Here is a 27789-nt window from a genome sequence, read left to right on the forward strand (position 1 = left end):
AGGAGCGTTTAGAAAAACCAACAGGACTCTGCCCCTCGATCTGCAGCTGCGCCCCAGGGCTGCGTCTCGCCCGTAGGTATTAGAGCTCCAGGCCCAGAGGCATCGCGTGGGGCAGCTGCCGGTGTCCGGCCCCAGCCCTGCTCCACCCGAGGTGCTGACGGCGGGTGGGCGGATGAGCCGTGCGAGCGCAGCTCTGCGACACGCACTTTGAATAAAGGGATTGCAAACCCAGCGAACAGCTGCCTTTCCTCTCTCTGCTCAGCCTCTTCCACCGTTTAAAAGGCTGATTTTTATTATTTTATATTTTTTTTTTGCCACTTTTGGGGTACAAGAACCTCCCAAGGCCGTCAGCGGCCGATGCCACAGGGATCCCTCCGGCCGAACAGCACCCAGCGCCCCGCGGTGGGGCCGTGCCTCCCTCTGCCGTTCCCTTTGGTCCAAGCGGGCTCCCTCAGGGGCCACACACGTGTCGGTAAGGAGCTGCTCGGAGCCGAAGCTGCTTCTGCCAGCGCCCGAGCCCTCTCCCTCCGAGGAGGGGGTGGTTACGAGTGCGTCTCTCGGGCTCCAGAGAGGAGCTGGACAACAAGCAGAGCACCTTCCCTTCTCCCACCCGAGCGTTAGCCCAACACGCTGTCGTTGAAAGCGAGGCAGACGACGGCTTTCTGGTGGCCGCTGTACTCCCTCTTGATCTCTCCTGTCTCCACGCACCACAGCCTGGCCAGGTTATCAGAGGAGGCTGGAAGAGGAAGTGAAGAGAGAAGTGGGATGTACTGCGTTCCCCTTTTCTTTGGCTTATTACAAGAAAGACGTTTCTCTTGCTCCATTCAACCCAGTTGTTGGGGCTGTTGCTGACCGGTCGGGGAGCTGGGCAGAGCCCGCTCCGTGCGCTGCCGTGTGACGGGAGGTTCCCCTTATTTCGGAGACAAGGCCCTGCGGAAGCCGCAACGCGGGCGCGTCGAAGGGCCTGCGGCGCTGCGCGCAGCCGAAATCACCTGCGCCCCCGGGGATCATCTCCCCGGGTGAACCACGTGCCCTGCTGCAGCGCCGGCAGCGCCGCGGGGGCGAGGCCGGGCGCTCTCCCCTCGCACACACGGGCGCACCAGGGCCTGGCGATGCCCCAGCTGGAGGAACTGGTGAGGCCCGGGCAGGGCCCTGCTGTGGGGGGTCCTGGCGCAGCCCGAAGCGAGGGCAGGGGGGGCAGCAGGGCCTCACCTGTGACGATGTACTGGGAGTCCCCGGAGAAGGCGCAGTCCCACATCCAGCCCCGAGACGTTTCCCCGGGGTTGTTGCTCTTGATGCTCAGCTCGGTCATCAGGGAGAAGTTGGAAGTCCTCCAGATCTTGCAGGTCTGGTCCGCAGAACAGGTCGCCAAGAGCCTGCCAGGAAGAGACGAGCGAGGGCGCCTCGTTAGTCACGCCGGGCGCCCGGGGGCCTCTCGTTAACGGGGCCCTGGAGCAGCGGCGGGCCGGAGGCCTGTGCTCGCTGTCACCGGGTTTCTTTCCGCCTCCACCGTCTGCTCGGTGAGACTCCAGCCGCAGGGACTCGGCGCAGGAGCGCCCCGAGCTCACCGCTCTGCTCCTGGAGCTCGGCAGCTGGATCCCAGCCGGGAGAACAGCTCGTGGCTGCGAAGCTCGCTGAGATCACGAGCCTGGGACGCTGCTGCCAGCACGTCCCCGCGCCTCCTGCCCCGCTCCTCCCTTGGGGACCGTGTGGAGCCAGCACCCGCAGGCACAGCTGGCCTCGGCCGGCCCAGAAAGGACCGTCTGTTCCCACCAGAGGTGGGCGAGGGGCCGGCCCGCACTCACGTGGAGTCAGGGCTGAACTTGCACTGGAGGGCGTAGCGGTTGTGCGCCGGGATCTTGGTCTTGGGGATCAGCTGGGTCACCTCCTCGCCGATGCCGCCCGTCAGGTTCCACACGTAGCAGTTTCCCTGCGGGGAGACAGGGGGGGAAACTGAGGCCGGGCTGGTGGTCACCCGCCCCCCCCAAAAGCAGCCCTGCCTTCCCACGTGGCAGCAGCGCTGCAGGCTCACCCCCTGCCCGCGGGAGGCCCGGCCCAGAGGCCGCCGGAGCTCACCGAGCTGTTAACGGCCGCCATGTAACTGGCGTCGGGGTCGATGTGAACCGAATTCACGGAAACTTCGGGCTCTGGAATCAGCTGCTCGTTGTGGTCGGTCTTCAGGTCCCAGATGTGGATGGCCCCGCTCTGATCCCCCACGATCAGCTCTGCCTGCAAGGACACAGCAGCCTGGTCGCTCTGGGCCGCGAGCAGCAGCCTCTGGCCGATGCCCAAACCGCGGTGGAGCCTGGTTTTAAGCACCGGGGTCCTGTTCTGCCTAATTCCTGCCCAGCACAGGGCTGCTGCAGAGCTCGGGCAGCCTGCTGCCTGCCCCGGCGTGCTGGGAGCAGCGGAGCACACTGCAAAAAAAGGCCGTTTCCCTTCGCAGAAGCGTTTGCTAATTTTATAACCCCCCGAGCAGATGGCGGCTGCCAGATTTCCAGAGCCGTTGCCCAGCTCCAGCCAACCTCCAGAGAAGCCAAATGATTTTCAGCACGTCTGAGGAGCGGGGATTAAGATGCAAGTTGGCCAGTGAACAACTGAAGCACTCAAGAGCGTGCAGATACCTGAAGAACACAAGCCTAAATGGTTTTTTTTTTTTCTCTCTCTCTCCCCTTCTCAGGGGAAGGACAAGAGCCAGCTGAAGGGCAGGACTTCTGGCTCCGAGCCCGTGCTCAGCCCGGAAGACGATGCTGGCGGCTCTCCACTAAAACCAGGGCTCTCATCGACAGCCCTGCGCTGGCCATGATTTTAGCAGAATCCCTAGAGATCGGGTCCTGGGGCGCAGCTCATCCTGCACCCCTGAGCAAAGGCTTGTTTCCGAGGAAGACCACCGTCGCTCGATGGACTGAGCTGAGTGCTGAGCGCAGGAGCGTCTCCTGGACGCCTCGGGCCTCAGCCCCCGCCGTTGCTCAAGCTGTCACCGGCACCAGCAGCTCGGCGAGGGAAGGGGCAGCCTGGGTGCGGGGAGCCGCCTGCTGCTTGTCCAGCCACGCCACCCACAGCTCAGGTCTGGGTCACCAGGAAGGCCACCCGCCCCAGCCAGCCCCCGGAGCTTTTGCCAGCACAAAACTCCGCCACTCCTCAGGTTTACCCGGGAGGGGTCACGGCAAAGCGTGAGCTGGGAAATCGGGGAGGGGGGAGCCGGTGCTCACCTGGTTGGGGTGCAGGCAGACACAGTTAATGGGAGCGTTCACCTGGAAAATCCGCTGACACTGGAGGTTACGAGACCTGCAACGAAACAGCGAGGAGGGATCGGGGTTGAGGCAGCTCCACCGCCTCCGTGGTGCCGCCAGACGGGGGGGACCCGCCGCCTCTGCCCACCTCAGGTCCCAGATGCGGGCCATGCAGTCCTCCCCGCCCGTGTACATCCACCGCCCGTCCTCGTGGAAGCCCACGGAGGTGATGTTCTTGCTGACGCCGTCGTAGTTAATGACGGGGTTGGGGTTGTTGGAGTTGAGGTCGTACATGCGGATGTGCTGGTAGCCTGCAGCGACCACCGGGCAGCGGGGGGTGACCAACGTCCCCCGGCCCGTGCCCGGTGTCACCCGCTCCCCGGAGGGGCCAGGCGGCCTCACCTGCGGCAGCGATCATGCTCCGGTCCGGCGTGATCTCCAGGGCGTTCACTTGCTGCCGGTACCCGTTAAGGTCGGTCAGAAGCAGCAGCCGGGACCCGACCGGTGAGACCGGGCGCTCCCAAACGTGGGCTGTGCCACCGAGCTAACGGTGTTCGTGGGGCCGGGACACCCACACACACCCGCCCCCACACACGACACCCCGGGGCGGCCTCTCCCGGCCCCGCCAGGCCCCGGCCCGGGGCGGCGGTGAAGGATACCGAGTCCTGGTGCTGCACGGTGCGGGTGCAGATGCCGCTGTGCGCCTGCCAGAACCGCACCGTGTGGTCGTAGCCGGCCGTGGCCAGGATGACGGGGTCGCTGCCCACCGTGCCCTGCGCGGCGTTCATGGTCCCGCCGCCGGGGCCCGCTCAGGCCCACCCCCCCCCCCCGGTACCGGCGGCCTGCGCGGCGCCGCCGCACGCCGCTCACACCTGGGTGCACGCCTGCGCCTCCGCGCCCGCCCCGTGCGCTCGTGCTGCGGCGCGGGGGAGCTCGGAGCCCGCCCCTCCCCCCCGCTCTCCCCCGGTACCGGCAGCGGCGGCCAGCGCAGGGGGCACGCCTCGCTCTGCGCATGCGCCACGTGGCCAGGGCGGCTGGCTGCGCACGCGTGTGGCGCCCCGCCGCAGCGCGCAGCCTCTCAGGGCGTCGTCCGTCGGAGGGCGCATGCGCGAGAGAGCGCGGCGTCGGGCGATACCATGTGCAGGGGTGGGGGGGGAGTAAGGCGAGACCACGGGGCACACGGAGGGCGGGGGTGGCGGGAGCTCGCTCCCCAGCGGCGCCGCCAGGGGGCGCAGCGCCGAGCACCGGGGGGGCGGGGGCGGGCACCGGGAGCGGGACCGGGCACGGCCCGAGCACGGCCCGGCCCGCCGGGGCACCGCAGTGCGGTCCTGGGGCCGAGAGCCGCCCTTTGTGCCGGTGCCGCCCGTTGTGCCGGTGCCTCCCCGGGACAGAGCGAGCGGCGGCATCGCGCCGTGCCGGTGTTCTCCGCCGTGCGGGTGTCGCAGCGGTGCGCTGGGGCACGGTCCCCGCCCTACCGGTGCCGCCTCGCTGTGCACGGCGGGTGACGGGAGCCGGAGCATCCCCCCCTCGCTTGCCGCTCGGCCCCGCACCGCCCCGCACCGCCACGGCACCGGCGCCGCCCGGGCCCTTTAAGAACGGCGGCGGCTGCGGTCCGTGCCCGTGCTCGCACCCGCTCCCGGCGGTGCCCGCGGCGGCCCCGCACCTGCCGGTAAGGGCCGGGGGAGCCGGGGATGCTCGGGGCCGCAGCGGGGATCAGGGATGCAGGGATGGCCGGGATGCCCGGTGCCGCGGGGGTGCCCGGGGCGGGGGGGATGCGGGGATGCTCCGGGGGGGGGGGATGCGGGGATGCCCGGTGCTGCAGCGGGGCCCGGTGCCGCAGGGATGCCCAGCGGAGCCCGCAGTGTGCCGTGGGGCACGGGGATGCCCGAGGGGTCCCTGGGGGCGTAGGGAGACTGGGGTGCCCCACACTTGCGGGGTGTGTGGGGGGGAGCCCCGGCAGCGCAGTGGGCTGGGTGGGGTGCGAAAGCCCCCACACCCCCACACACCCTGTGCCCAGGGGCTGCCCCGTGTGTCCCGCAGCGTCCCGGGGCGGGGGGGGACGGACAGGGACCGTCTCTTCCCTGGGGGCTGGGGAAACAGCCCCCTCCTGCTGCCATGGGGGCTGTAGCCCCGCGGGGGGGGGGAGTCCTGCAGCCTCCCCACGCAGGAGGTGGGGCTGCAGTGCCGTGGTCCCCGGCGAGGGGCAGCTCAACCCACGGGGGAGACCCAGGCTGGGTGCGAGGGACCGGGATGGCCTCGGCGGGGCTGCCCGAGGAAGGCTCTGGAAGCGTGTGAGCGTGCACGTGAGTGTGCCCGGGGTGGCAGCATCTTCACACGACCGCAGAGGGGGCGAGGGTTTGGCGCGGCAACGGGCAGCCGGGCGGCACCCGAACCCTGCGCCGGCACCCAAAGCCTTCGCTGCCGGCCTGTGGGCTGCGGTGGCATCGGCCACCCCGGGGACACTCGGCTCCGTCCTCCCCACGGCCCCGCTCTTTCCAGGCTCTGGTTTGGGTTTGCTGCCGTTCTCCTCTCCTCCGGGCTCGGGAAGGTAAGTGGGGAGCTGGGGAGGCTTCAGGGAGCTGGGAGCAAACCCCACGTGGAGGCAGGGAGGGAGGTGATGGTCCAGGCCCCCCCTCCCCCCCCCCCTCACCCTGTGACTGCGGAGGGTGTTGAGCCAGGCTGGGCAGTTGCAAGGAGCTGCAGGCTCTTCCGAGCCTCCCGGGGACCGTGCCAGCCCCGTCCCCAAAGCGCTGGCAGAGGAAGATGTCACGTTAATCAATGCAGCGGGTGCTGGCGGCGAGATGCCGGGTTCGAGGGGCGGCATCAATCAGCTGAGCCCTCGCTGCGAAGGCATCTCCCGCCGGCGGCGTAGGGCCACAGAGTCCTGGCTGCTCCCCCCAAAGCCCTTGGTGCTGCACCCCAGCACCGGCGTGCCCCCATCCCGCCTGCCCTCACCTGGGCTGTGCCCGGGAGCCCCAAACCCTGGAAACCTGTTCTCTATTTATATAAGATAACGTATATTAAAAACGCCAAATCTTGGCGAGCTGACAGCGTCTGTCTAAATATTTATCCCTCTTCCGATCAGGCGCTGTGTTCCCATGACAGCGTGATTAGCACTTTGCATATTTATGGCCTTCCTGGGTGCTGGGCTCCCTGCGCTCCCCCCTTGCCCCATGCCCCGGGGCCGTGGAGCCCCCCCCTCTTCTCCTCTGCGCCCAGCGGAGGTGAACCCTGGGGCTGGCAGCTGTCCCCAGCCTGGCACATCCCTGCGGAGCCGCGCTGGAGCTGCCGGGAGCATCCAGGGCCAGGCAGGATAGGAACGCAGCGGGGACGGAGAGGGCAGGAAGCGGGCGCTGCGTTTGTCCCAGGAGGTGCGGCGCTGAGCGTGAGGCAGCGTGTCCGTGCGGGGACACGAGCGCGGGGGGCAGCGCGGGCACGACCTGCCCCAAAAGCAGGCTCCCACCCTGCCTCCTGCGCACGAGGACCAGGGGACCCGTTGGGCGGTGGGGACGGAGCAGGGATGCTCCAGCTCCCTCCCCTCGCTGGGGCCTCGGGCTCTGGGGACAGCACGTCCCGCGCTGGCTCTGCAGGACGTGCCAGGGGTCCCGGCCGCTGTGCCCGCCCGTGGCAGCGTGCGGCAGGAGGGTGTCAGGAGGGATTAGGGCTGCGTCTGGAAAAAAGGGCTAATTCAGAGCCGGAGGCGCGGGGCGGCTCAGCGCGGCTCTGCCCTGGTGCCACCGCTCTGGCAGCACAAACAAAACCCTCGCCATCAGCTGAGCCGCTTCTGCACCGGCGGCCGCCAAAACCTGCTTTTCAGGCCCCGAATCTTTCAATTTCACCCTGAAGTTTGGCGCGTTGTTGGGGTGGCAGCTCACCAAAAGGGCCGGCGGCAGCTGCCCCGGCGCTCGCAGCACGTTGCCGGGCTGGGGGCGTCGATGCGCTGCCCCATCCCTGCCCCGCCGGCGTTGGCCAAAAAGGAGAAAAACGAGGCAGAAATGATGCCAGCGCTTCTCGTGGGCAGCTTCCAGGAGGATTCGCGCTGCCTCCTGCCTGCTGTGCCACGGGAGATGTGCTGCCCGCAGCGGGGTGGCTCTGGGCTCCTGGGGTGGGAGCAGGCGTCACCACGGGTCCCTTGTCACCCGGGAGCAGAGCTGTGGGCGCGGTGCAGCCCCGAGGGGGCTGCAGGAGCAGGGGACACAGGGTTTGCTTGGCGGTTTTTCCCCTGTGATGGTTTCCCAAGGGTTTGCGTTGGGGCTGCGGAGGTTGGTGGCTCCCTGGGGCTCGCAGGAGCGGTGCCCCCCGCCCCGGGTTGCAGTGATGCCCCCGGTGCTGAGCTCTCCGGGGTCTGGCCTGGCTGAGCATCTCTCCTGCGGCAGCTGCGGTGCCGGCTGCATGGGACGCTGCTGTGGGTGTCGGTGTTGGGGCTGGTCGCGTGGCAGCGGGTACAAATCGCTGCGCAATCCTTCAAGCTGTGGCCGTGGGGGAGGACCAGGGAAGGGGCAACCGCTGCCTCCTGCTCCACGGAGACTGCCTTTGCTTTGGGCTCACTTTCAGCTAAATCGGTAGATTGCCATCTCAGGCGTTCTCAAAATTGGTTTAGGGAAAAAAAAGACTTCAAATGAATTTTATTAATCTTAATCGTGACAACTCTTTGACACAGGCCCTTCCCTGCACCCTGCGTGGTCAGTCCTACGTGTCCCGGTGGGGCAATCCCACCCGTGCCCCTCTCCCTCTTTGCAGGGAAAGCGGCAGCTGCTCTTGCCGGGCTCGGATCCCGGGTGGCCGGACCGTGCCGGGCTCCTGCCCGCTCCGAGGTTGTTTTCTGGTGGGCGAAGCAGCTCGTGCCCCTTCCCCTCCGCGGTGCCGGTGGGACTCACCTCCCCGGGTGGATGCTGTGGGCCGCGTGTGGCGAGCGTGTGCCCGTCCCTGCGGGTGCTGGGGGCGTCCAGGCTGCCCTGGGAGCAGCCCTGGTGCCCGTGGTCGCGCCGGTGCCCATCCCCAGAGCAGCCCAGTGCCGGCACATGCGCGGGCGGTCCCGAATTGCCTCTCGTCCACCCGCAGGGGTGTTGCTGCCTGTGCCTGGCCAGACCCCACCTGCACCATGCCCACCCTGTGATGCCACCCCACCCAGCCGCCCCGTGACGCAGCCGTTCGAGGGGATCCCCTGGCAGGGACCTGCCCTGCAGCCACCGCCTTGTTTGCTCCTGCGCTGGCAGAGCCCGCGGTGGCTGCGCCCTCGCAGGCAGAGGCAAAAGCAGCTCCGGCCCCTGGCCCCAGGGCTGGTGCACATGAGGTAAGAGGGACACGGGGAACCTCTTTGCGTGTCCCCGATGGGGACCAGGGTGGCAGGAGGGGTCCTCGCCCGTGTCTGCTTTCTCTGGGTCTCGTGCTGCCCTGGCCAAGGGAGCAGGGCACGGTGTGTGGGGCTGCACAGGGTCAGCTGCACTGGGGGTCCCTGGGGGTGCTGCCACACAGCCCGAGCCCTGTGTGTGCCCCCCAGAGATGGCCTTCCAGCGGAGCCACAGGCTCAACCTGCTGCGCCTCGTCGTGCTGCTGCTCGTGGCCTTGGCCGGCATCAAATTCCTCTTCCGTGACAGGTGAGTGGCAGCAGGACCCCAGGCGCGGGGTCCCGGCGGGCTCAGGGTCCCAGGAAAGGTCTGCGGGGAGACCCTGGGTCGTGCCCACGCAAGGGTCTGGTGCTGGGGTGCAGCTGGTGGCCCTGCGCCCCACGGCACCCCCAGCCCTGCTCCGCTCCCTGCAGCTTTACCCTGGAGCTGCACAAGCACGTCAGCAAGGACAGCGGGTTCTGGGAGGACACTGGGGACGCCGGCCCCCAGAGCCAGGCTCTGGAGCTCGCTGCTGTGAAGATAACGGCCCCGAGGCAGGAGCAGCAGGTCCCCAGGGACTTCAGCACCACCCAGCTGAGGCTGGTCCACCTGGATCTCAAGGGAGCTGCGCCCAGGGTCTCCTACCTGGAGCAGGTGGGGATGCCCAGGGACCAGGGAGGGATGGGGCAGCGGCAGAGCGAGGCGAGGCTGTCCCCACCGGCCCCCGGGGGCTGTGTTATCCCTGCTGGCTGAGCCCTCCCTGCCCGTCCCGCAGCTGTTCCCCCTCCTGTCCCAGCTGGGAGCCAACGGCATCCTCATCGAGTACGAGGACATGTTCCCCTTCAAGGGGGAGCTGGAAATCCTCAAGTCCCCCTACGCTTACAGGTGAGCCGGGGCTGTGTGCTGAGCTGGCGGGGAGGGCTACCGGCTCGGTGAGGCCCCGGCAGGTCCCGGTGTGCCCGGGACTGGGTGCGACCTGCCTGGACCCGTGCCTGCGATAAGCGTGGTCGGAGCGCCAGGTTGTGCCGCCAGCAGATCGGCTTCCTGCCCTGCCGGGTCAATATTTGTGTCCCCATAGTAAAGTCCACACAGGTGTGGGGCGGCTGGGGCAACGTGGGCAGGGTGCCGGAGGAGAAGGAGGAGGAGGAGGAGGAGGGGGGAGTGCCCTCACGCTCTGCCCCCTGCCCCGGCACCCCCTGGTGAGCCTGTCCCTGCCCTCCCAGCGAGGAGGACGTCGAGCGGATCCAGCAGCTGGCGGAGCTCCACAAGCTGGAGGTGGTTCCCCTGGTGCAGACCTTTGGGCACGTGGAGGTAGGGGGTCCCGGTCCCGCTCCTCATCCCACATCACGGGGGATTCCTCCTTGGAAACCCCCCCTGACAGCTCGTCCCGCACAGTTCATCCTCAAGCACGAGAAGTACCAGCACCTGCGGGAGGTCGAGCGCTTCCCCAACAGCTTCAACCCCCACGTCCCCGACACCCTGGCCCTGCTCAAGAGCGTCTTGTCGCAGGTGATCGAGAAGCACAGGCGCTCCGCCTGGATCCACATCGGCGCCGATGAGGTGGGCGGTGGGCTGTGCGGGGACCCCAGCCCTCACCCCGGGCACCAGGGCTGCTCCCAGGGGTGCTGAGCATCCCCCTTCTCCCAAATCCAGGTCTTCCATCTCGGGGAGGGGATGGACTCCAAAAACTGGATGAGCCACAACAAGGGCGACATGGGGACCATGTACCTGAATCACATCAAGGAGGTGCTGGGCTTCCTCACCACGCAGCACTGGGGGCTGCGGGCGCTCATGTGGGACGACATGCTGAGGAAGATCAGCGTGGGAGCCCTGCGGGGTGAGAGGATGGGGACGGCAGCGGGGGCACCCGAGCCGGGGGTCTTGGCGGCGCCCGTTCATGCGGCCACCCTGGCAGGCGTCGTGCCCGGTGGCCAGCAGGAGCCCGTGCTCTCGGGGGAGCACGAGGAGCCCCAGGCGTCCTCCTGCCGTCGGCACCGGTGCCCACGTCGCCATCCCTGCTTCCCCCACAGAGTCCGGGATAGCAAAGCACGTCTCGCCCGTGGTGTGGTTCTACGCACCCGACTTTGAGGCCGAGCAGATCGGTAAGGTGGCGTGCAGGGGTCCCGGGGGGGACACCTCCCTCTGGAGCACACCCCCGCCCACACCCCAGCCTCCTGGGGACGGTGGCACTGGTGGCTGGCGCGTGTCCCGCTGCAGGGCCGTTCCTCGCCAAGTACGCGGAGAGCGGCTTCGAGGCGGTGTGGTTCGCCAGCGCCTTCAAGGGCACCACGGGGCCGGCGCAGACCTGGCCCCCCCTGAGCTACCACCTGAAAAACCACCTGAGCTGGCTGAAGGTGATGCAGGCCCTGCCCCAGCTGGCCCCGCTGCGCTTCCAGGGCATCATCCTCACCGGCTGGCAGAGGTGAGGGGCGGCGGGACCCCCCAAACCTCCCCGGTGCCCGCGCAGCCCCGGCGGCGGCGGGGCAGGAGGCGATGGCGTGGCTGGCCCCGCTCCGCAGGTACGATCACTACTCGGTGCTCTGCGAGCTGCTGCCCGTCGGCATCCCCTCCCTGGCCGTCTGCCTGCAGACCCTGGTGAACGGTGAGCCACCGCCCCACTGCCGGCACCGGACCAGCCGTCGCGGACGGGCTCGTCCCCCGCGGGCTCGTCCCTTGTCTCCCCACCCTGCGGGCAGCCGCTGCCTGCGAGACCCCCATCCTGCAGGCAGGGAAGGATCACTGGGAGGGGGGCGGGAGGCAGGGGAAGGAGACTTCAGCTCCCCCAGTTTTGGGGGCACGATGAAGCCAGGGGCAAGCGCCTGACGGTGGGGTGGCCCTGGCCCTTCTGCCCCTCTCCTCGCCCTCCCCAGGGGGCTTCACAGAAGAGACGAAGAGGAAGGTCCTGGACACGTTGGGGTTCCAGAGCATGCAGCTGGAGCAGAGCACGTGGTGCGTGGCACAGCCTGGCCGTGGCGGGGGGTGGCCGCGGCGCTGCTGCCCTGGTTGCATCAAAAGGGACACACTGGAGGGCGGCGGGGGGTTGGTTACCCAAACGCCCCTGTCCCAGACCTGGCTGGGGTGAGGGCGGGTGCCCTGCAGCCATGCAGGGTGCTGGGGTTCACCCAGCCCAGAGCCCTGCGTGGCCAGTGCACCCCATGTTTTGGGCTCTCACCTCCTCCTCCCTTTCCCCAGCGAGGGCAGGGGAGCCTTCCCCGGCGCAGAGATCTACCACATGGTCGAGCAGGTTAATGGCCACCTGAAGGAGAGCATCCTGAAGACCTTCGAGGAGGAGAGGTAACAGGCGGCAGGAGGGAGCGGGGTCGTTTGGTTCTGGCCATGGGACTGGAGCACAAGTTTTTGCACGGGAGGGGACGTGCCCGGCGTGCAGCTCCCTGTCCCCGGCTGGCCCTCGCGCCCCCCACTCCCCTCCTGCCTCCCCAGCGCCATCAAGGGCTGGTTCAGCCCCTATCATCGGAAGCGCCGGTTCGGCAACCCCCGCAACATGGAGAGCTTTGGCAGCAAGGTGCTGAAGTACGTGGTGCTGGGGGATGGGAGCCCCCCCCCCCCTCCGGGTGCCTGCCCCAGGCTGGGAGGGGTCCCGGGCTCAGCTCTGGGATCCCTCACAGAAGGGAGCTGGACCCCCTGACTCTCCCCCTGCCAGGCTCCATGAGGACTGGGAGAGCTTCATCCACGACCTGCACGCCCACCTGGAGCGGGTTTACTTCCCCGACACGGTGGAGGAGTGGATGGAGGAGAACGTCAACCCCTACCTGGACCAGCTGCGGGACCTGGTGCGGGACTACCGGGCCATCATCCAGCTCAACGCCAGGCCCAAGGCCACGTAGGGGCCACGACCCCCCTGGCTCCTGCCACCCCCCTGGGCTGGCTTTCGGGTGCCACCGCGCGCGTCTGTGTGCTGGTGACTGCGTCGCTGCCGTTGGTTTGTACTGTACAGAGCTCCTGCCCATCCCACTTCCACAATAAAGTATTTTCGTAGATGCTGCTGGGTGCTGGAGGGGGCCGCGGCTCTGCCCCCACCCCATGCAGGCGAGGGGGAGCTGGGGCAGGGTCTGTCCCGCAGCTGGCTCCTGGGCCCATTGCTCCTGCTCAGCTGGAGCTGGAGGGCAGAGCCGTGAGGGAGGGCAGCCGAGATCCCACCCTGCTGCAGGACGGGATCCAGCTCGGCATGGGCACTGGGTGCTGCACGCCACCGGGCGAGGGCTGGCACCCGGGATGGGGTAGCGCACAGGGGGCTGTGCAGGGGCCCTGCCAGGCTCCCGCCACCACCCTCTCCCCAAACCCATGTCTGCTTTTGGCGGCGGCCGCCACCTTGAGTCCCAAAAGGCGGGGAGGGGAGCGAGCGTGGTGCCCGCCGTCCTCCAAACGCTGCTTTCGTCTCTTCCTCCCTCTCTGTTAATCCCGCACCAGGGTCCTGCACACCCCCAGGCCCGTCCTGCCTCCTGCGCCCAGGCAGGGGCCTCCGCCGTGCTCCTCGCCCGCGGCCATGGGAAAGGCAGCTGTGGCGGGGGGACATGGGGGGACCCCCGCACGGGGCAAGCCCTCGTGCCTGCCAGCTCCTGCAAGCGAGGGTTTCCACGTGCCTGCTCCTCCACGGTGCCCGTCTCTGCAGCGGCGGGAGGTGAAACCAAACCCCCCCGTACCCGCGGCTCTGCCCGTTCAGGGTGCCGGTTTCGGCTTGCCGTGTGCAGGGCAGCAACAGGGACGTTTCACCGCACGTTTTTCTGCTCTGCAAAGACCAACCCGACTTGGCAAGAGCCCGGCGGGAGCCGCAGAAATGCGAGGCGGTCTGGAGCTCCTTCTGCAAAAGCCAGGGGAGGAGGGATGGCGGCTGTGCGCCCCGCTCAGCCCCACACAGCCCTGCTGCCCTGTGTCCTGGCTTGGTCACCAAAGGTCCTGGTGCCCGGCCAGGCCGTCGGGGCAGGGGCTGCCCCATCCCGTGTCTATGCTGGGTCTCTGGGTGCTGGCACTGGGCAGGAGCCCAGAGCTCGTGGGGCACAAAGGGACCTTTGTTGAGGAGCTTCGTTTGTTATCGAGTGGTGACAGATGTGAGGGAAGCCCCCGACCTGCCTGGGCCCCCAGGGCACGTGCGGAGCCCCAGCCCCCAGCCCCAGCCCCCAGCCCAGGGAGCCCCGGAGCGGCTCAGGCCCCCCATGCAGCCGCACACCGCCAGGCTGCGGGATTAGAGGGCAGATTAGACGGCGTTTCGCTCTGGCAACCCAAATATCCTGGATTGCAAAGTGGGGGTGGGGAGAGGAGATAGACCCCGTTGTCCTTGAGGAGAGGGGGGTCAGCCTGGAGCTGGGGGCTGCGGAGGGAGTTGGGGGCTGCGGAGGGCATCTTCGGGCTCCAGTTCAGGGGGCATCGGCCACCACGGGGTGGGCAGGGGGCATCAGGGTGGAGCTTGGTTTGGTTCCCTCCACCTTTCCCTCTGCCATGGGCACTCACCCCGGTCTGTGGCCCCGTGTCCCCGTGCAGCTGCCTCCCGCACTGTCCTGCAGTGACCGGTGCTGTAGGGACCACCTGGGTACCAGCCTTCGGGCCCAACGGGCCCCAACACTGGTTTGGTGGAGCTGGGACCTCTGCAAGGCTTTTAGACAGTAACTCGTGTGGGAGAGCAGAAATTCGGGTGTGATCTTGGGCTCTGCGCTGCCTAGGGCACCATTAACTGGGTCCATCGCTGGCCCCATTTCCCACCCAGCTGGCTCATCAGCATCCTCGGCCTCAGCACAGTCAGGCGCCCTCCACACCTTTGATGTCTCGGTCATTTAAGACATAAAAAAGTGGAAGGGCGCAAATGTCGCTGGCCATTGTATCTGCAAAAGCAGAAAATCAGGCAGTAGAAAGGGCTTTATTTGAAGAAATTTAATAGCTGCTCCAGCCTGGTTCCTATTATTGGGCACCACAGGACGGCCAGGCAAAGGGGCGGGACGGGGGCCTGTGAAGGGCACCCCCAGAGCAGGGCTAGGGAGTACAGGGTGCCCCGGGGTGGGGGTCTGCTGGTCCCGCCAGCCCCCAGCGAGCCCCCAGCCCCGGCTCTTCTCCCCCGGGGGGGCACTGCCGCCCGGGGGGATGCTCCCCAAGGAAGAAGAGGCCCCGAGCAGCCTTGCACCCCGCTCTCCCCTCCGGCTGCCGAGGCCGCTGAGACCCCGCCGGCTCGTTACACCCCACGGCTGCGAGGCAGAGGCGGCGGCGGCGGCGGCGGCTCCCGCCGGGGCGTCCCCCGGGGCCTCTCGGCACCTTCCTCCGCACCGGGGAGGGGGATCCCCGTGCCCCGCCCGCAGGCACCGAGGCGGCCCCCGCCCCCTCCTCCTCCTCCTTCCTCCTCCTCCTCCTCCGCCCCCCGCCCGCTGCCCCCCGCGCTCCCGGTGCGGCCCCGCCGCGCCCCGCCCCGGGCGCCCGCCGCCGCCGCCGCCGCCGCCCCCGCCTCCGGAGCGGGCTGGGCGGGGGGGGGGGGGGGGGGGGGGGGGGGGGGGCCGCGCCGCGCCGAGCCGTGCCGAGCCGTGCCGAGCCGTGCCGTGCCGAGCCGCCCGCCCGCCCCTCGCCGCGCCGCGCCGCGCCGCGGAGGATGCTCGGGCCGTGAGCCCGCAGCCGGTAGCCCCGGCGCGGCGGAGCCATGGGCAAGGACCAGGAGCTGGTGCAGGCGGTGAAGGCGGAGGACATCGCGGCCGTGCAGAAGCTGCTGCAGAGGCCCAAGCCCGGCAAAGCCAGTGAGTGCCGCGGCGGCGGGGCCGGGCCGGGCCGGGGGCGCCGGTGGCGGGGCGGAGGGGGGACGCGCACACACACACACACACACACACACGACACGGGACGACGACACACGGCGGGACACACACACACACACACGCACACACGACGACGGCTGGCATCGCATCAGCGGGCGCGGCGGGGGCTCGGGGCCCGCATCCCGCCCCGCTGCTCCCGGGGCCCGGCGGGGATACCGCCCTGCGCGGCCCCGGAGCATCCCCGGCCCTTTCCCCGGTGCGGCGCGGTGGGGGCCGGTAGACGTGCCGGGGACCCCCGGTGGTGGGGGCGGTGGGGGGGGGTGGGGGGGGGTGGGGAGTGGTGGGGAGGGGGCGCAGCCCGGCGGCGGGGACTGATGGTGGCGGAGCATCCCCGGGTGCTGAGCGCTGCACAGCATCGCCCCGCCGGTCCCGGTGCAACAACCTCCCGGTGCAACCGGCGACCCTTGCCCGGCTCCCGGGAGCAGCTCCCGAGCCCCCGGGGGAGCCAGTGCACCCCGGGGGGGGGGGGGCTTGGCTTGGGCGTGGGGACGGGCGAGGGCAGGGGGCTGCGGCGGGGCGGGCAGGACGGAGCTGGGGGCATCTGCGTGTGCGTGAGTGTGCGTGGAGCGGGTATGCACGGCCCGAGCGGGTGTGCGGCGGGGCTGCCGGTGCCCGCGCAGGGCTTGCGCGTGTCCGTGCGCGCTGGGTGTGCGTGCGTGGCTGTGTTTGGGTGCGTGGCTGTGTTTGTGTATCGGTGTGTACCCTGGCATATGTGTGTTTGGATGTGGCTGTGTTGGTGTTTCTCCGTGTGGGGGTGTTTGGATGGAGCTCCGCGGGTATCTCCCTGGGTGCCTCTCTGCGGCTGGGCTTGCACGTCTCCGGGTGGGCACCCGGGGGGTGCGTGCCCAGGCGTGAGGCTGCGGGGGTGTGCGTGTGTGTCTGTACGTGTGTGTCTGCGTGTGTACGTGTGCATCGCTCCAGGAGTATCTGCTCTCTCTCTCTACGATTTAGCTGCTCTGTTGAGGCGTTCCGCCCGGGACTGAATTATTCATGGTGCTGATGCAGCCGCAGGTTTCAGGCCTGGCACACGGGGCCGACCTGGGGGGGCTGGGGACCATCCCTGGGCACGGGCGGGGACCACGGGGAGCACTCGCGTGGCAGCGGGTCACTGGGCACACAGCTCCTTCACCGCTGCGCCCGTCCCTCCCGGGGCCTAGCGGTCCCCAAACACGGGCACCCCCCTGTCCCCGGAGCGATGCAGGGCTGGTGCGGTGTCCCCTGTCCCTGCTTGTGCAGGGGTGGTCTTGGCTGAGCAGGGCTGGCGTGGCATCCCCCATGTCCCCGCTGTAGTGCAGGGCTGGCGTGGCGTCCAGCGTGTCCCCAGTGCTGTGCAGGGCTGGTGTGGGGTCCCTGGTGCTGTGCAGGGCTGGTGTGGTGTCCCTGGTGCCGCGCATGGCTGGCGTGGTGTCCCTCGTGTCCTGGTGCCATGCAGGGCTGGCGGTGCTGTCCCCCGTGTCCCCAGTGCCACCGTTGCTGTCACCGCCGAGGGCCTGTGCAGGGAGAGGAGGGGACTCCAGCGCAGAGCCCCTTTCATCCCAACCTGCTCCAGGCGCTGCCGCTTCCATGGCCTCTCGGAGCAGCGTGCAGGGACCAGGACGACGCCTGGCCTGTGCCCAGCGCTGTCCCCCTCACACCCCTCTCCCATCCCCGCTGGCCCGGGCGCACAGCTGGTGTTGCTGTGGCAACGGCCAGCGGTGCCGGAGTGCCACCACCTCCTCCCGCATCCCTCTCCTTCCCAGCCCTGCTCTGCTGCATCTCCCACCCCAGCTGCTCTCCCACTGCAGAGCCCTCCGGCTGCCGGGCGCTGCCTGGTGGGACGGCCGTGGGTGCCAGTGGTGGTCCCCACGCCAGGGACAAGGCACACCCAGTGAGGCCGAGCCTGGTTTTGGGGAGATTCCCGCTGTGGGCACGGATGCTTGCTCCGTGCCCCAGCTGGGCTGCACGTCTCCAGCTCCCGTGCCGGTGCCCGGCTGCTCTGGCGCTGTTTCCCCACAGGACCCGACTCTTCTCCCCAGCAGCCGGGCCATGTGCGCAGCAGTGGGTGCCATGCTCCCGGCCTGGGGTGCATGAACACCTCTGCCTGCAGCAGCAAGGCTGGAGGAGCGGTGCATGGCATGGGGTGGGAGAGCAGGGGCTGCCCCATGCTGCAGCGTCCTCCCGTCCCTCTCCGCGTGCTGGTCCCACACGTGCCTCCAGCGCTCCCCACGCTGCACGGCACCGGGAAGATTTGTAACGTAGTTCTGTTATCTGGATAATATCCTATTCATGTGGGGTTTAATAAATGAGATTTTAAAAATCCCTGCGTGAATTAACACGGGTTGCTATGGCGACGTGGGGCCCAATTTAGCATGTGGAGTACGAGTTTGTGGGGCCCGGGCCGGCCGCAGCTCGCACCGCACTCGCTTCCCGGGCATCCATAATTGATGAGGTTGTCTGAAAGTTACGCAAATCAAATGCAGGGATTTGGCAGCAAACTGTTTCCCTCCCTGTCCCCTCCTCCCCGGTGCTACCTCGAAGAATTGTAGTGACTTGGCGTTTTCCCCTCGGTGGGACGGGATGGGGCCCTGGGGTGTCCCCAGCAGCATCCATGCCCGCCCCACCGTCCCTGTCCTGGGCACCCGGGACTTCAGGCAGCGGGAGACGGGTCTGTGCTGTGCCGTGCAGGGCAACCGTGGCTCCTTGGCCGTGGCGTGTTGGAGCGAGCAGGCTCCTTCCGTGGGAGGCCGGTGCCACCAGCGGCTCGTCCGCTTTGGAAATGGCTTCTGCGTGGCACCCGCCGGTGCTGCGGGAGGGACCTTGAGCTGAGGGCTGGGCCCTTCTGCCCCAGCTTCTCCTCCTGCCGGGCTGGGGGAGCTTTGCAAAGCTCTTCCGAGCGCGCTGGCTTCGTACGGCCAAGGAGATGTCCCGGCACGTGGCCCTGCGGTGCCGGGTGAGCACCCAGCGTGGCAGGGGCTGGCTGCAGCCCGGTGTGCGGGTGGGAGCCGGGGCTGTGTCCCGTGGGGCTGCGCTGCCCACGCCGTGCCTGGTCCTCGGTGCTGCCGTGGTTCCCCAGGCTGCCATCGGGGCTTGTGTCCCCGTGCGCCGCCGGAGCTCCGGGCACCTCGCTCCGGGATGCCGGTGGCCGTGTTAAGCCACACTGCCTGGCTGGGCTCAGGAGCTGGGCACTGAGCTCTGCCCCCCACTATGCCAGGGTAACCCACCCCAGCCTGGCCCCACTGCCCGGGGCTGCGGGTGCTGAGGTGCAGGCAGCTCTCGGGGTGCCCCTGCCCTGGGTGGGAGACCCCCGCTCCCACGTTGCTGCCTGCGCAGAGCTCTGCGTCCTGCCCTGCGTGTCACTGGCAGCAGCCCTGGCATTTTGGGGCTTATCCCAGCCAGCCCTGGCCCTGCTGCTGGGTGCAGGGAGCAGGTCCTGTCCCGCCTGGGGAGGGACCCCAATTCTGCTGGCACCACTGGCACTGCCCTGGCCCCATGCCTGCCTCCGACCACGCTGCTTCCAGCTCCGGGCTGTGCAGGGTGGGCAGAGCCCGCTATGGGTGAAAAGAACGGGATGGGAGCCCGGCAGCTCCTCGGAAGGGTGTGCATAGTGCAGGCAGCGTGGGCAGCCTGCCTGCAAGTGGGCAGCAAGGGAGGGACCCCAAAACTCAGCGAGTACCCCCAGACTCATCACCTTTTGGGGTGCTGCTATCCCATGGGGACCCATGATGGGATGCGAGTGGAGCTGCAGCAGCTGGGTGGGATCGCTGCTTCGCCGGTGCTCCGGGATGCGGGGACAGCGGGAGGCAGGAGCCAGACCCCGCGGGGACATGGGCTGCCTGGGCAGGGCCTTGCCTGCTGCCTCCTGCCCTCCGGCACATCCTCCTGCATGGTGGCCAGTTAATTCTGTTGTGTTTTTTTTTTTTTGCCTGCGTTTGATTGCATTAATAATCTCCTCTGATAACAGTATTTAATAAAACCAGGCTAATATGGCGCAGTTAGGAAATGTCTTTGACATTTTACAATTCAATTTCCATGCAGTAAAAGGCAGGGCAGCTGCAAATCCAATTGTGGTGCAGTGCCCAGGGCACGCGTGGCCGGCAGCCACCAGAGCTGCCCTGTTCCCCCCTGGCCCTCCGGTAACGCAGGAAACTTCCCCAGGGAAGCAGCTGCCCCTAATGGCTCCTGCTGCTGCTCCCCTGCATCCCCTCAAAACAGGGGAAGCTCGGGCAGGGGGGGAGCAGGCGGACCCCCTGCATGCTACCAGCTTTTGGAGCCATCGCTGCCGGGCGGGACGTCTGGAGCGGGAGAAAGGGGCCGTAGGGCTGGAGCCTGTGGCACGTTGGCCAAGCTGGGCGGCTGCAAAGGGGTGCTGGGCCCCTGTGCACCCCCTGTCCCATGGCCGGGTGCTGCTCCCGCAGCCCCTCCAATCCCCTCGGCGCGGATTAAGGGGCGAAACACCAAGGGGGAGGGATGAGGCACGCGGGGTGATGCCAGCACGGGGCGACGCTGGCACAGGGCGATGTCGGTGCATCCCAGACATGTCCCTGGCACTTGCCCTGAGGGCCGTCAGGGATGGTGGTCGAGGCCGCGCAGCTCCTGCCGCTGCCGTGCTTAACCGTGTGTCAGCAGGTCCCTTGTAAACTTCTTCTTGGGGTTTCTCGCCCGCCTGTGAAACCTCGCTCCCGGCAGGACTTGGCAGGCGGGCGCAGGCTGGCATGTGCCAAGTTTCCTTCCAGAGGGGCATTATTACTCAGCCCGGGGCGACATCACGTTATTTTATATATTCTTGCCTCTCTCTCTGGCTGGGCCGGAATTGTGGGTGCGAACCCTCCTCTGCCCCGCCGCCGCCCCAGCGCAGCTCCCGTTTCGGGGCCGCCTGCGGGGTCCCTGCCCACGGGGCCACGTGGCAGAGGACCCGGGGCTGTTGGCCGCCGCCACCGAGGAGCAGTGAGGCCGTGGGCCGGCAGCTCCCGTCCCAGCTTGAGGCTCCCTCGCTGGCCTGGATTTTCTCGCAGCAGTCCCGAATTCACCTGCCTTGACACCAATTAGCCCTTTGCTGGCCGTGGGTGGCCCCTCGTGCCCGGGGCCACCAGCTCTGGCTGTTCCCCCGCACGAGGACCTCGCTGCTGGGTGCCGCGGTGCTCCTTGCTGCCCACGCACCGCGGTGGGGTGATGCTCCCAGGGAGTGGCGGGGACGTGGCAGGGCCAGGCTGCACCCGAGGGGTGACAGGGTGCCATGGGTGCTCAGGGTGCCGGCGGTGCAGCAGGGTTGGGTGCTGTGAGTGCCCGGAACCCCCCCCTCCGCAGCCACCCCATTCGACGCCAGCCCATTGTGGTTTCCAGTAGCCAGGCTGGCGTCTGGCTCCTCTCCTCTGCTCTGCACTCCCTTTAACCCTTCCCTCCCCTTCCCAGCTGCTGGGAAAGGCTGCCGTCAGCCCCCTCCCCAGCTCGGTGCCCCCAGCCCCTTCCCGCTCCCCCTGTGCCGGCAGGGGCTGCACGGGCTGCGGCGTGCTCAGCCCCACAGCGGCGATGCCCACGGACGGCGGCTGTGCCGTGCTGTGCCAGGGCCCGGGCGGGTGCCGAAGCAGTGGTGGGTCCTCGGCAAACGTATTCCCCGGCACACGGCACGTGGGAGCTGTGGTATTGCTGGCGGGGTGAGCGGCGGAGGGGACCGCTTGGCTCTGGGGCGATGCTCGGGGCTGTGCGGACACGTGTTTGCCGCAGCGTTCTCCATCCTGGTGCGGGAGCGGCGTGTGCCGAGCTGGTGTGCGCCGCTGCGCCGGGGCTGGGCACTGCTGGCAGCCCCAAAGGGCTGGGGCTGGTGAGCCTCTGGCTGAACGCTGGCCGTGAGCCTGCTGCCCTCGCCAGCCGGCGGCTAAAGGGGCCTCGCGCAAGTGTCCCGGCACCATCGGGAGAGCGTCGGAGGGTGAATTTTTTGGTGTTTAATGGCTGATGCTGTCACTGCCGGGCCAGGCTCCTGCAGGTGAGGGAAAGGTGTTAGGAAGCAAAATCCACTCCGGAGCGCCCGGGCTCGTGCCGGCCTGTGCGGACACTGTCACCGCTTTGTGCCCCAGCTGTTGCCAAGTGTGCCGTGAGGCTGGGCGCCGAGCCGGCGTGCAGCACCAACATCCACCTCTGCCCCCGAGTTGCCATCCCGTCCCGCAGCTGCGGCACGTGGGACTTGCCCTCCTGGTCCCCTCTTGCTGGAGGGATGGGGGCCAGCGCAGCCCGCCTGGCGCAGGAGCGATCCTGCCAGCGGGCTGGCTCTTCGTGCCGGGCTGAGAGGGATCTTTAAGCCCTAATGAAATGTTAATAGTATTTTCCAACTCAATACGGGAGCAGAAAATGAGGTGTTTAACACTGGGCTCCACGGCGACAGGAACAATCAGCCTGAGAAATGGGAAGCCGGGGATGCAGCGCTGGCCTCGGCTCGGCCTGACAGCCCCACGCTGCCAGGCCTGCTCCGGTGATGGATGGGTGCCGGTGCCCGGCACGAGCCATCCAGCCAGGGAAGCATGGTGCTGGGATGGCGTGGGAGAGCGCCGGGTCTGCCGGGGTCTCCTTGGGTCTTGCTGGCAAGGTCGTTGCTGGCTGCCTGGTGAGAGCCGAGCAGACCGAGGTGGTTGTGGGGCTGGGGTGTCCTGGGGTGCAGCAGGACGATGGGACCCCCGGCTCCATGCCCTGCTGTGGGCCATGTCAGCTGGAGATGGAGTAGGTTGGAGATGGTGCCCAAGCGGCTGCCCCGGCCACAGCCCGGGCGCCGCTTCTCCGAGCACCGTGCCCGCCGGTGGCTTGGCTGCTCTGCACCAGCGCTGCTCTGCCGGTGTGCCCGTGCGTGCCCCCCTGCACCCGTGTGCATCTGTGTGCATCCGTGTGCATGCATCTGCCCCTGTGCATCCAGGCGTGTCGTGTGCCTCTGTGCATCCATGTGCACGCGTGTGCCCGTGTGCATCTGCCCCGTGCACCCGTGAGCCCACGGCCGTCTCCGCTGGCTGCTTCGGCAGCGCCTCCTCCCCAGCCTGGCGTGGGGCTGGGCGCTGGGGACGGCTCTTGGCGGCCGTGGCGGCAGCGGCAGCGGCCGGCTGATCCATTCCAGATGTGGCTGCTGGAAACCCAGCTCCTCTCCTCCTCCTCACTGAGGCCCCCGTAGGTTTTTGGTCGGTGGCTGCCGGAGCCGCTGGAGCAGACAAAGCAGCCGCCTGCCCGGCTCCTGCATTGCAGCTGGGCTGTTTACGGCGCGCTCCTCACGGCTGTGCGGCTCCGCAGCAGCTCTGCTCCCAGCTGCCTCCGCTCCGGCGGGCGCGCATCCCGAGCCTGCCTCTGACACCCCGGCTCCCAGCAGAAATGGGCCAGGTGGTCCCACGTCGCCCCTGCCAGCCCCCTACCCGGTGCCCGCTGTGCTGGGACGGGTCCTGCGAGCCCTGCCTTTCCCCTGCAGCGCTGCCAGGATTTCGGGAGCGGTGCGAGGCCTCCGGCCGGGCTCCCGGTGCTCAGGGCAGATGCGCGGCGTCGCTTGGCCGCACGTCCCCGCGCTGCCCACCCGCCCCCGGCATCACCCCGCCGCCAGCCCATGCCCCTGTGGAGCTGCCCATCGCCGTGCCCATCCTGCCCCGGGGCACCGCCGGGAAAGCCCCCGTGGGGCAGAGGGTGTGGGGGCGGGCACGGTGCACCGGCACGCGGTGAAGCCAGGCTGTTGTGCGGACGAGGCCAAATGGTGGCCCTCAAGGCACCACGTCTGAAATAGACCCTAGGGCCTGTCTTACCCGCCTTGGGCGGGGGAGCTCAGAGCCGCGCCTGGTGCCCTCTTATTAATCTGGGCTGCCTGCTCGCACACGCCTGCACACGCCTGCACACGCCTGCACACGCACGCACACGCGTGCACGCAGGCACACGCTCTGTGTACGCCCGGCAGCTTCCCACCACTTCCCAGCGACGCTGGGCTGCGGCTGGGTTGGTGGAAGGCCAGATGATAGCGACTGTTCGTTAGTTAACGATGCTTTAAGATACAAAAGCTACTGGTCCCTCCCTGCGGGCCGTCATGGCTGGGGTCCATCCTCCCAGGGCTCCCTGGCGCCGCAGAGGAGATGAGGATGAGGAGGAGATGGGGAGGATGGGGATGGGGCCAGGCAGGGCTGTCTCTGCCGGGGGGTGGAGGTGAGTGGTGCCAGCACCTGCCCCTCTCTGCTCCCGTGTCCAGAGCAGCCTCTGCTCGGGCACTGAGGACTCGCGGTGCCGGCCGCGCTGGGATGCAGCTGCAGGGATGGCCGGGCAGATGGAAGCTGGCGGTGGCCTCGAGCGGCCATGTCTTGTCCCCCGCCGCGGCAGCCTCGCCGTGCCGGCGGTGACTCCTTCCAGCCAAGGTGATTACTGAAAATTACCTGTTTGCCGCCGCCCCGGCGCGGGGAGAGCAGGCTGTCAATTAAGGCTGCGTGGAAGCAGCACCAACACGCGTTTCTGCAGAGACGAGGGTGGGCGTACGGCTGGCACCGGGCCGGCGGCGGCGGCGGCGGGTGCAACGGGGCTGGCGTGATGCTCGGGGCTGGTCCCGCGGGGCCGAGGGCGGCACCTCGATCCCACCTGTGGGGCCGGAGCCGATGCATCGCTGCGCTGCCTGCAGCCCTGCCCGTCCCCGCTGCCGGCCTTCCCGCATCCCCGGTTGCGCTGGGCCGCGTCACGGCAGAGCAGCGCGGCACCGTGTGTTATTCAGGGGTCAGTGGGTTTGCCGGCAGCCCGGAGCGGGCAGGAGGCTGCCGGGATTTTGCAGGCAGTGACCCTGCGCTGGGAGGGAGCATCTGCAGATCTTGGGAGGGGGCTTCTTGCACGGCTGAGCCCCAAACCGGGGCTGGGGGAGGCCTTGTGGGGCTGGGGGGGGGGGCTGCATCTGCCCCGGGGGAATCTGGCTGATGCAGCACGGCTTGGCTGGGCTCCGCGGCACCACGCGGCAAAGGTCGGGTGAGGATACGGCTCGGCGATGCAGGGAGAGTGGGGATGCTCCCAGTAGCCGCTGGTGAGCACCGCTGCCCCAGCACGGCACTGGTGGGCACCGTGGGGTGCTGGGTCCCCTGGCCAGCTCCAGGTTTTAACAGGTCGGCTCTGCCTGGGCTGCACCTGCCTCCCCTGTCCCCGCCTGCCCCAGCAGCCCGCAGGGTCAGCCCCTCGCCCTCCCTTGAGATCGAAAAGTTTCTTCTTTTTTTAAAAAAAAAATATTACAGAGGAGTCCCCGCTGCCTCTTGAAAGCTGCATTTGAGTTGCTTCATCCTGGCCCCAGGGGACAGCCCTGCGCTGCTGCAGCACCGTGACTCAGGCTGCCACAGCCTATTGATTTTGAAGTGCAGATTCCTCCGCTCGCAGGAGAAGGCTCTGAACGCGAGGGCCGGGCATCCGGAGCCCCAGCAGGTACGCTGGGCACAGGGCCAGCATCCCCCGAAAGCGCCTTGGGATTTGGGGAATGGCTTGTGACGGGTGCTGGGGCACCCAGCTGTGGGTGTCCAGCTGTGATGGGTGATGGGGTGTCCAGTTGTGATGGGAATGGGTGTCCAGCTGTGATGGGCACTGGGGTGTCCAGCTGTGATGGTGGGCCATTGTTATCCAGCTGTGATGGGCCGTTGTTATCCAGCTGTGGTGGGCAGTTGTTATCCAGCTGTGGTGGGTGTCCAGCTGTGTTGAGCACTGGGGTGTCCAGTTGTGATGGGCAGTGGAAATCCAGCTGTGATGGGCAGTTGTTTTCCGTCTGTGATGGGCACTGGGGCATCCAGCTGGTGGGTGTCCAGCTGTGATCTGGGCGCTGTGGTGGGCACTGGGCTGCAATGGGTCCATCCCGTCCCTGCCCACCTCTTTGCCCCAGGCAATCCCTTCCCCTGCAGCCAGCAGCCCTCCAGCTTCCCGGTGCATTATTTATACAGTCAAAATCGATCAAGGAGATGATAACGGCTTCATTAGCATCTGAACATCGTGCACGCCCGGCCTCAGCACTTGACACGACCTTGGCTGCAGGAGTACAAGCCTTTCGCTGTCTGACAGCGGCGAGGACCAGCTCCCCGGCATCCCCATCATCACCAGACCCAGCCAGGGCTGCTCTGGCCACCTCCGTGGGGTCCCCACGGGGCGTGGACCCCCATCCTCGCTGGGAGGAATAAGACCACTCATGCCGGGGCTCCTCGTGCAGCGAGTGCTTGCAGCGCCCGTTGTTTGTGTGGCACTCGTCAGCAAGGATATAATTAAGAGCAGCTATTTTGGATTCTTCCTTTATCCGGCAGCTCTCGGCAATGCTGCTGCAGGGTCCTCCCCCCCACCCTCCGAAAGAGGCGCTTGGCTTTGCCTTGAATGTCTTCCCCAAGGAGATTCGGTGTTGTCCTGCTGGTGGGGGGTCTCGGGGGGGGGGGGTCCCCGTTGCGCTTGGGGACACACACAGAGGTCCTGCTGCCCTGCTTGGGCTGGGGAGGGGGAAAGTGGCCGGGATGGTGAGGCTGGAGGGGAGGGCGACCACTGCAGTGGGGTGATGGATGGGATGGAGAGGAGGATTTGGAGGGGTTGCTCTGGCTCATTCACTGCTGCAGCCAAGCTGGGGAGGGGGCAGGGGGCGCAGCGACGGCTTTCCCCTCATTAAGGAGATGTTGATTTAGCGGAGGCTGGAGCCATCTGCTCGGAGCAGCCGCCTGCTCCCTGCGAGCTGGCGCGGCGCTGCCGGGGGTGGGGGGGAGCTGAGCAAGGATGTGCTTCGTCAGCGGGGGCTTGGCCGGGAGCCCCCGCGCCCCAACCGGGCATCGATCGCTGCTGGCGCTGGGCTGGCTGCAGAGGCAGGGGGCTGGCGCATCAGCATGTTAACGGGCCCCGCTGCCAGGAAGAGAGAGGAGCCCCCGGAGGCACTGAGGGGTCCCACCGTGTGGGGCCGTGGCCTCGGACACGTGTGCAGGGACAGGGCTGGAGCAGCCAGGCGTGAGGGTCTCCCTGTGGTGTGCACCAGGGTGCCCGGCGCAGTGGTTGGGCACGGGGTTCTCCCTGCGGTGTGCAGCGGGGTGCCCAGAGCTGTGGTTGGGCACGGGGGGTCTCCCCATGGCGTGCACCAGGGTGCTCGGAAGCATGGTTGGGCATGGGGATCTCCCCGTGGCAGGCACTGGGGCACCTGGAGCAGCGTTTGGGCACAGGGGTCTCCCTACGGCATGCACTGGGGTACTTGGAGCAGGGTTTGGGCACGGGGGTACCTGGAGAAGGGTTTGGTCACGGGGGTCCCCCTGCAGCGTGCACCAGGGTACCTGGAGCAGCGTTTGGGCACAGGGTCTCCCTACGGCATGCACTGGGGTACTTGGAGCAGGGTTTGGGCACAGGGGTACCTGGAGAAGCGTTTGGGCACGGGGGTCTCCCTGCAGCGTGCACCAGGGTACCTGGAGCAGCGTTTGGGCACGGGGGTCTACCTGTGGTGGGCACAGGGGTACCTGGAGCAGCGTTTGGGCACAGGGTCTCCCTACGGCATGCACCGGGGTACATGGAGCCGCATTTGGGCACGGGGGATCTGCCTGCGGTGTGCACCAAGGTGCCCAGAACAGCTGCCAGGCACGGCACGGGGCCGCAGAGGGTCAGGGTGATGCACGGCCGGACCCTGGGGTCGGGCAGAGCGATTCTCCCGTGGACGCCCGGCCCCGCACGTGCAGCCGGCTCGTGCCTCGCCCGCCATCGCGGTGCCCGCCCGGGGCCGTGGCTGCTGCGGGGCGGCCGGCGAGGAGCTCACGGCCCTCGCTGCACGCTGAGCGCCGGGCTGAACCCAAGCGTGCATTTAGCTGCTGCGAGCCTTGTGTCTCAGTAAAGGCATTTCTGGGAGTAGTGGCGGGGCTGAGCTCCCCGCGGCGGTGTTTACTCGTGGCAGACGCTGTTTGCAGTCGGTGTCGGTGGCAGACGGCTGCGGCTCCCGGTGCGCGCGGGAGTTGCGGGCTGGAGCTGGACCCGGTGGTGCCAGGGCTCGCTGGATCCCGCGGGGCTGGCGATGTGGTCCTGCCCGACCCTGCTCAGCGCCGTCAGGCCCCTCGGGATGCTCGTGGGGTGCAAGCCGTGGGTGGGCCCTGTGCTCCCTGCGTGGCACGACCATCGCCTGAGCAGCCCATGGGGAGCAAAGAGGGGACACTGGGGTGTCCCGAGGGCACTGGTGGGGCTCAGGTGGTCTGAGCAAGGGCCCCAGCGCCGCGGGTGCCACCGTCCCTTTGTGCTGCGGTGTCTGCCCGATGGCCCTGCCATCTGCCTCTGCGCGGGCAGGGCAGGACGGTGCCCGTGGGTGCTCGCAGGTGCTCGGTGCTCTCCGTCACCCCTCCGGTGATCCCGGCAGGGAGGACAGCCAGGGACACGCTCGGTGCCCGCTGGCAGCGTGGCCGTGCGGGAGCCCTGCTCTCCTCCCCGCTGCGCCCGTCTCCTTTTGTGGCCGGTATTTTTAATTGGCAGCGCTCTCAGCTCCCTTCCCTCTCC

The 27789-nt window shown here is 68.2% G+C and overlaps 3 protein-coding genes across 4 annotated transcripts in view; 2 read left to right on the top strand and 1 right to left on the bottom strand.

Moving 5' to 3' along the window:
- Positions 1-361: 361 nt before the first annotated feature.
- MLST8 (MTOR associated protein MLST8) lies at positions 362-4021 on the bottom strand. Its single transcript, XM_086473091.1, has 8 exons — positions 3893-4021; positions 3636-3687; positions 3382-3544; positions 3213-3288; positions 2077-2229; positions 1806-1930; positions 1213-1376; positions 362-736 (listed from the first exon to the last, which is right to left on the bottom strand). The coding sequence occupies exons 1-8, from the start codon at positions 4019-4021 to the stop codon at positions 618-620; spliced, it is 981 nt and encodes a 326-aa protein (XP_086329217.1). The 3' UTR covers positions 362-617.
- A 4582-nt stretch (positions 4022-8603) lies between these two features.
- On the top strand, positions 8604-12405 carry LOC104350302 (hexosaminidase D). Its single transcript, XM_086473092.1, has 13 exons — positions 8604-8830; positions 8995-9214; positions 9336-9445; positions 9784-9871; positions 9956-10120; positions 10214-10397; positions 10591-10662; positions 10778-10982; positions 11080-11162; positions 11431-11509; positions 11753-11854; positions 12002-12091; positions 12222-12405. Exons 1-13 carry the CDS (start codon positions 8736-8738, stop codon positions 12403-12405), a joined length of 1677 nt encoding a protein of 558 aa, XP_086329218.1. The 5' UTR covers positions 8604-8735.
- A 2789-nt stretch (positions 12406-15194) lies between these two features.
- Positions 15195-27789, top strand: part of CASKIN1 (CASK interacting protein 1) — a 32206-nt gene continuing 19611 nt past the window's right edge. For both annotated transcript variants that reach the window (XM_086473083.1, XM_086473084.1), the window contains exon 1: positions 15195-15288. In XM_086473083.1, the coding sequence (XP_086329209.1) occupies positions 15195-15288 (94 nt within the window). The remainder of the gene's footprint in view (positions 15289-27789) is intronic.

Source organism: Leptosomus discolor, chromosome 14, assembly GCF_034619465.1.
Source record: "Leptosomus discolor isolate bLepDis1 chromosome 14, bLepDis1.hap2, whole genome shotgun sequence".
In the NCBI taxonomy this organism is placed as follows: domain Eukaryota; kingdom Metazoa; phylum Chordata; class Aves; order Leptosomiformes; family Leptosomidae; genus Leptosomus; species Leptosomus discolor.

What these genes read in the sequence shown, in the direction of transcription:
- MLST8 (XM_086473091.1), bottom strand. Translation starts at nt 4,021, where the DNA reads ATGAACGCCGCGCAGGGCACGGTGGGCAGCGACCCCGTCATCCTGGCC. An exon ending in TCTGCCTGCACCCCAACCAG is followed by an intron (nt 2,230 to 3,212) that starts GTGAGCACCGGC and finishes GTGTCCTTGCAG; the next exon opens with GCAGAGCTGATCGTGGGGGA. An exon ending in AAGTTCAGCCCTGACTCCAC is followed by an intron (nt 1,377 to 1,805) that starts GTGAGTGCGGGC and finishes TCTTCCTGGCAG; the next exon opens with GCTCTTGGCGACCTGTTCTG.
- LOC104350302 (XM_086473092.1), top strand. Translation starts at nt 8,736, where the DNA reads ATGGCCTTCCAGCGGAGCCACAGGCTCAACCTGCTGCGCCTCGTCGTG. An exon ending in TCCACATCGGCGCCGATGAG is followed by an intron (nt 10,121 to 10,213) that starts GTGGGCGGTGGG and finishes TCCCAAATCCAG; the next exon opens with GTCTTCCATCTCGGGGAGGG. An exon ending in ATCCTCACCGGCTGGCAGAG is followed by an intron (nt 10,983 to 11,079) that starts GTGAGGGGCGGC and finishes CCCGCTCCGCAG; the next exon opens with GTACGATCACTACTCGGTGC.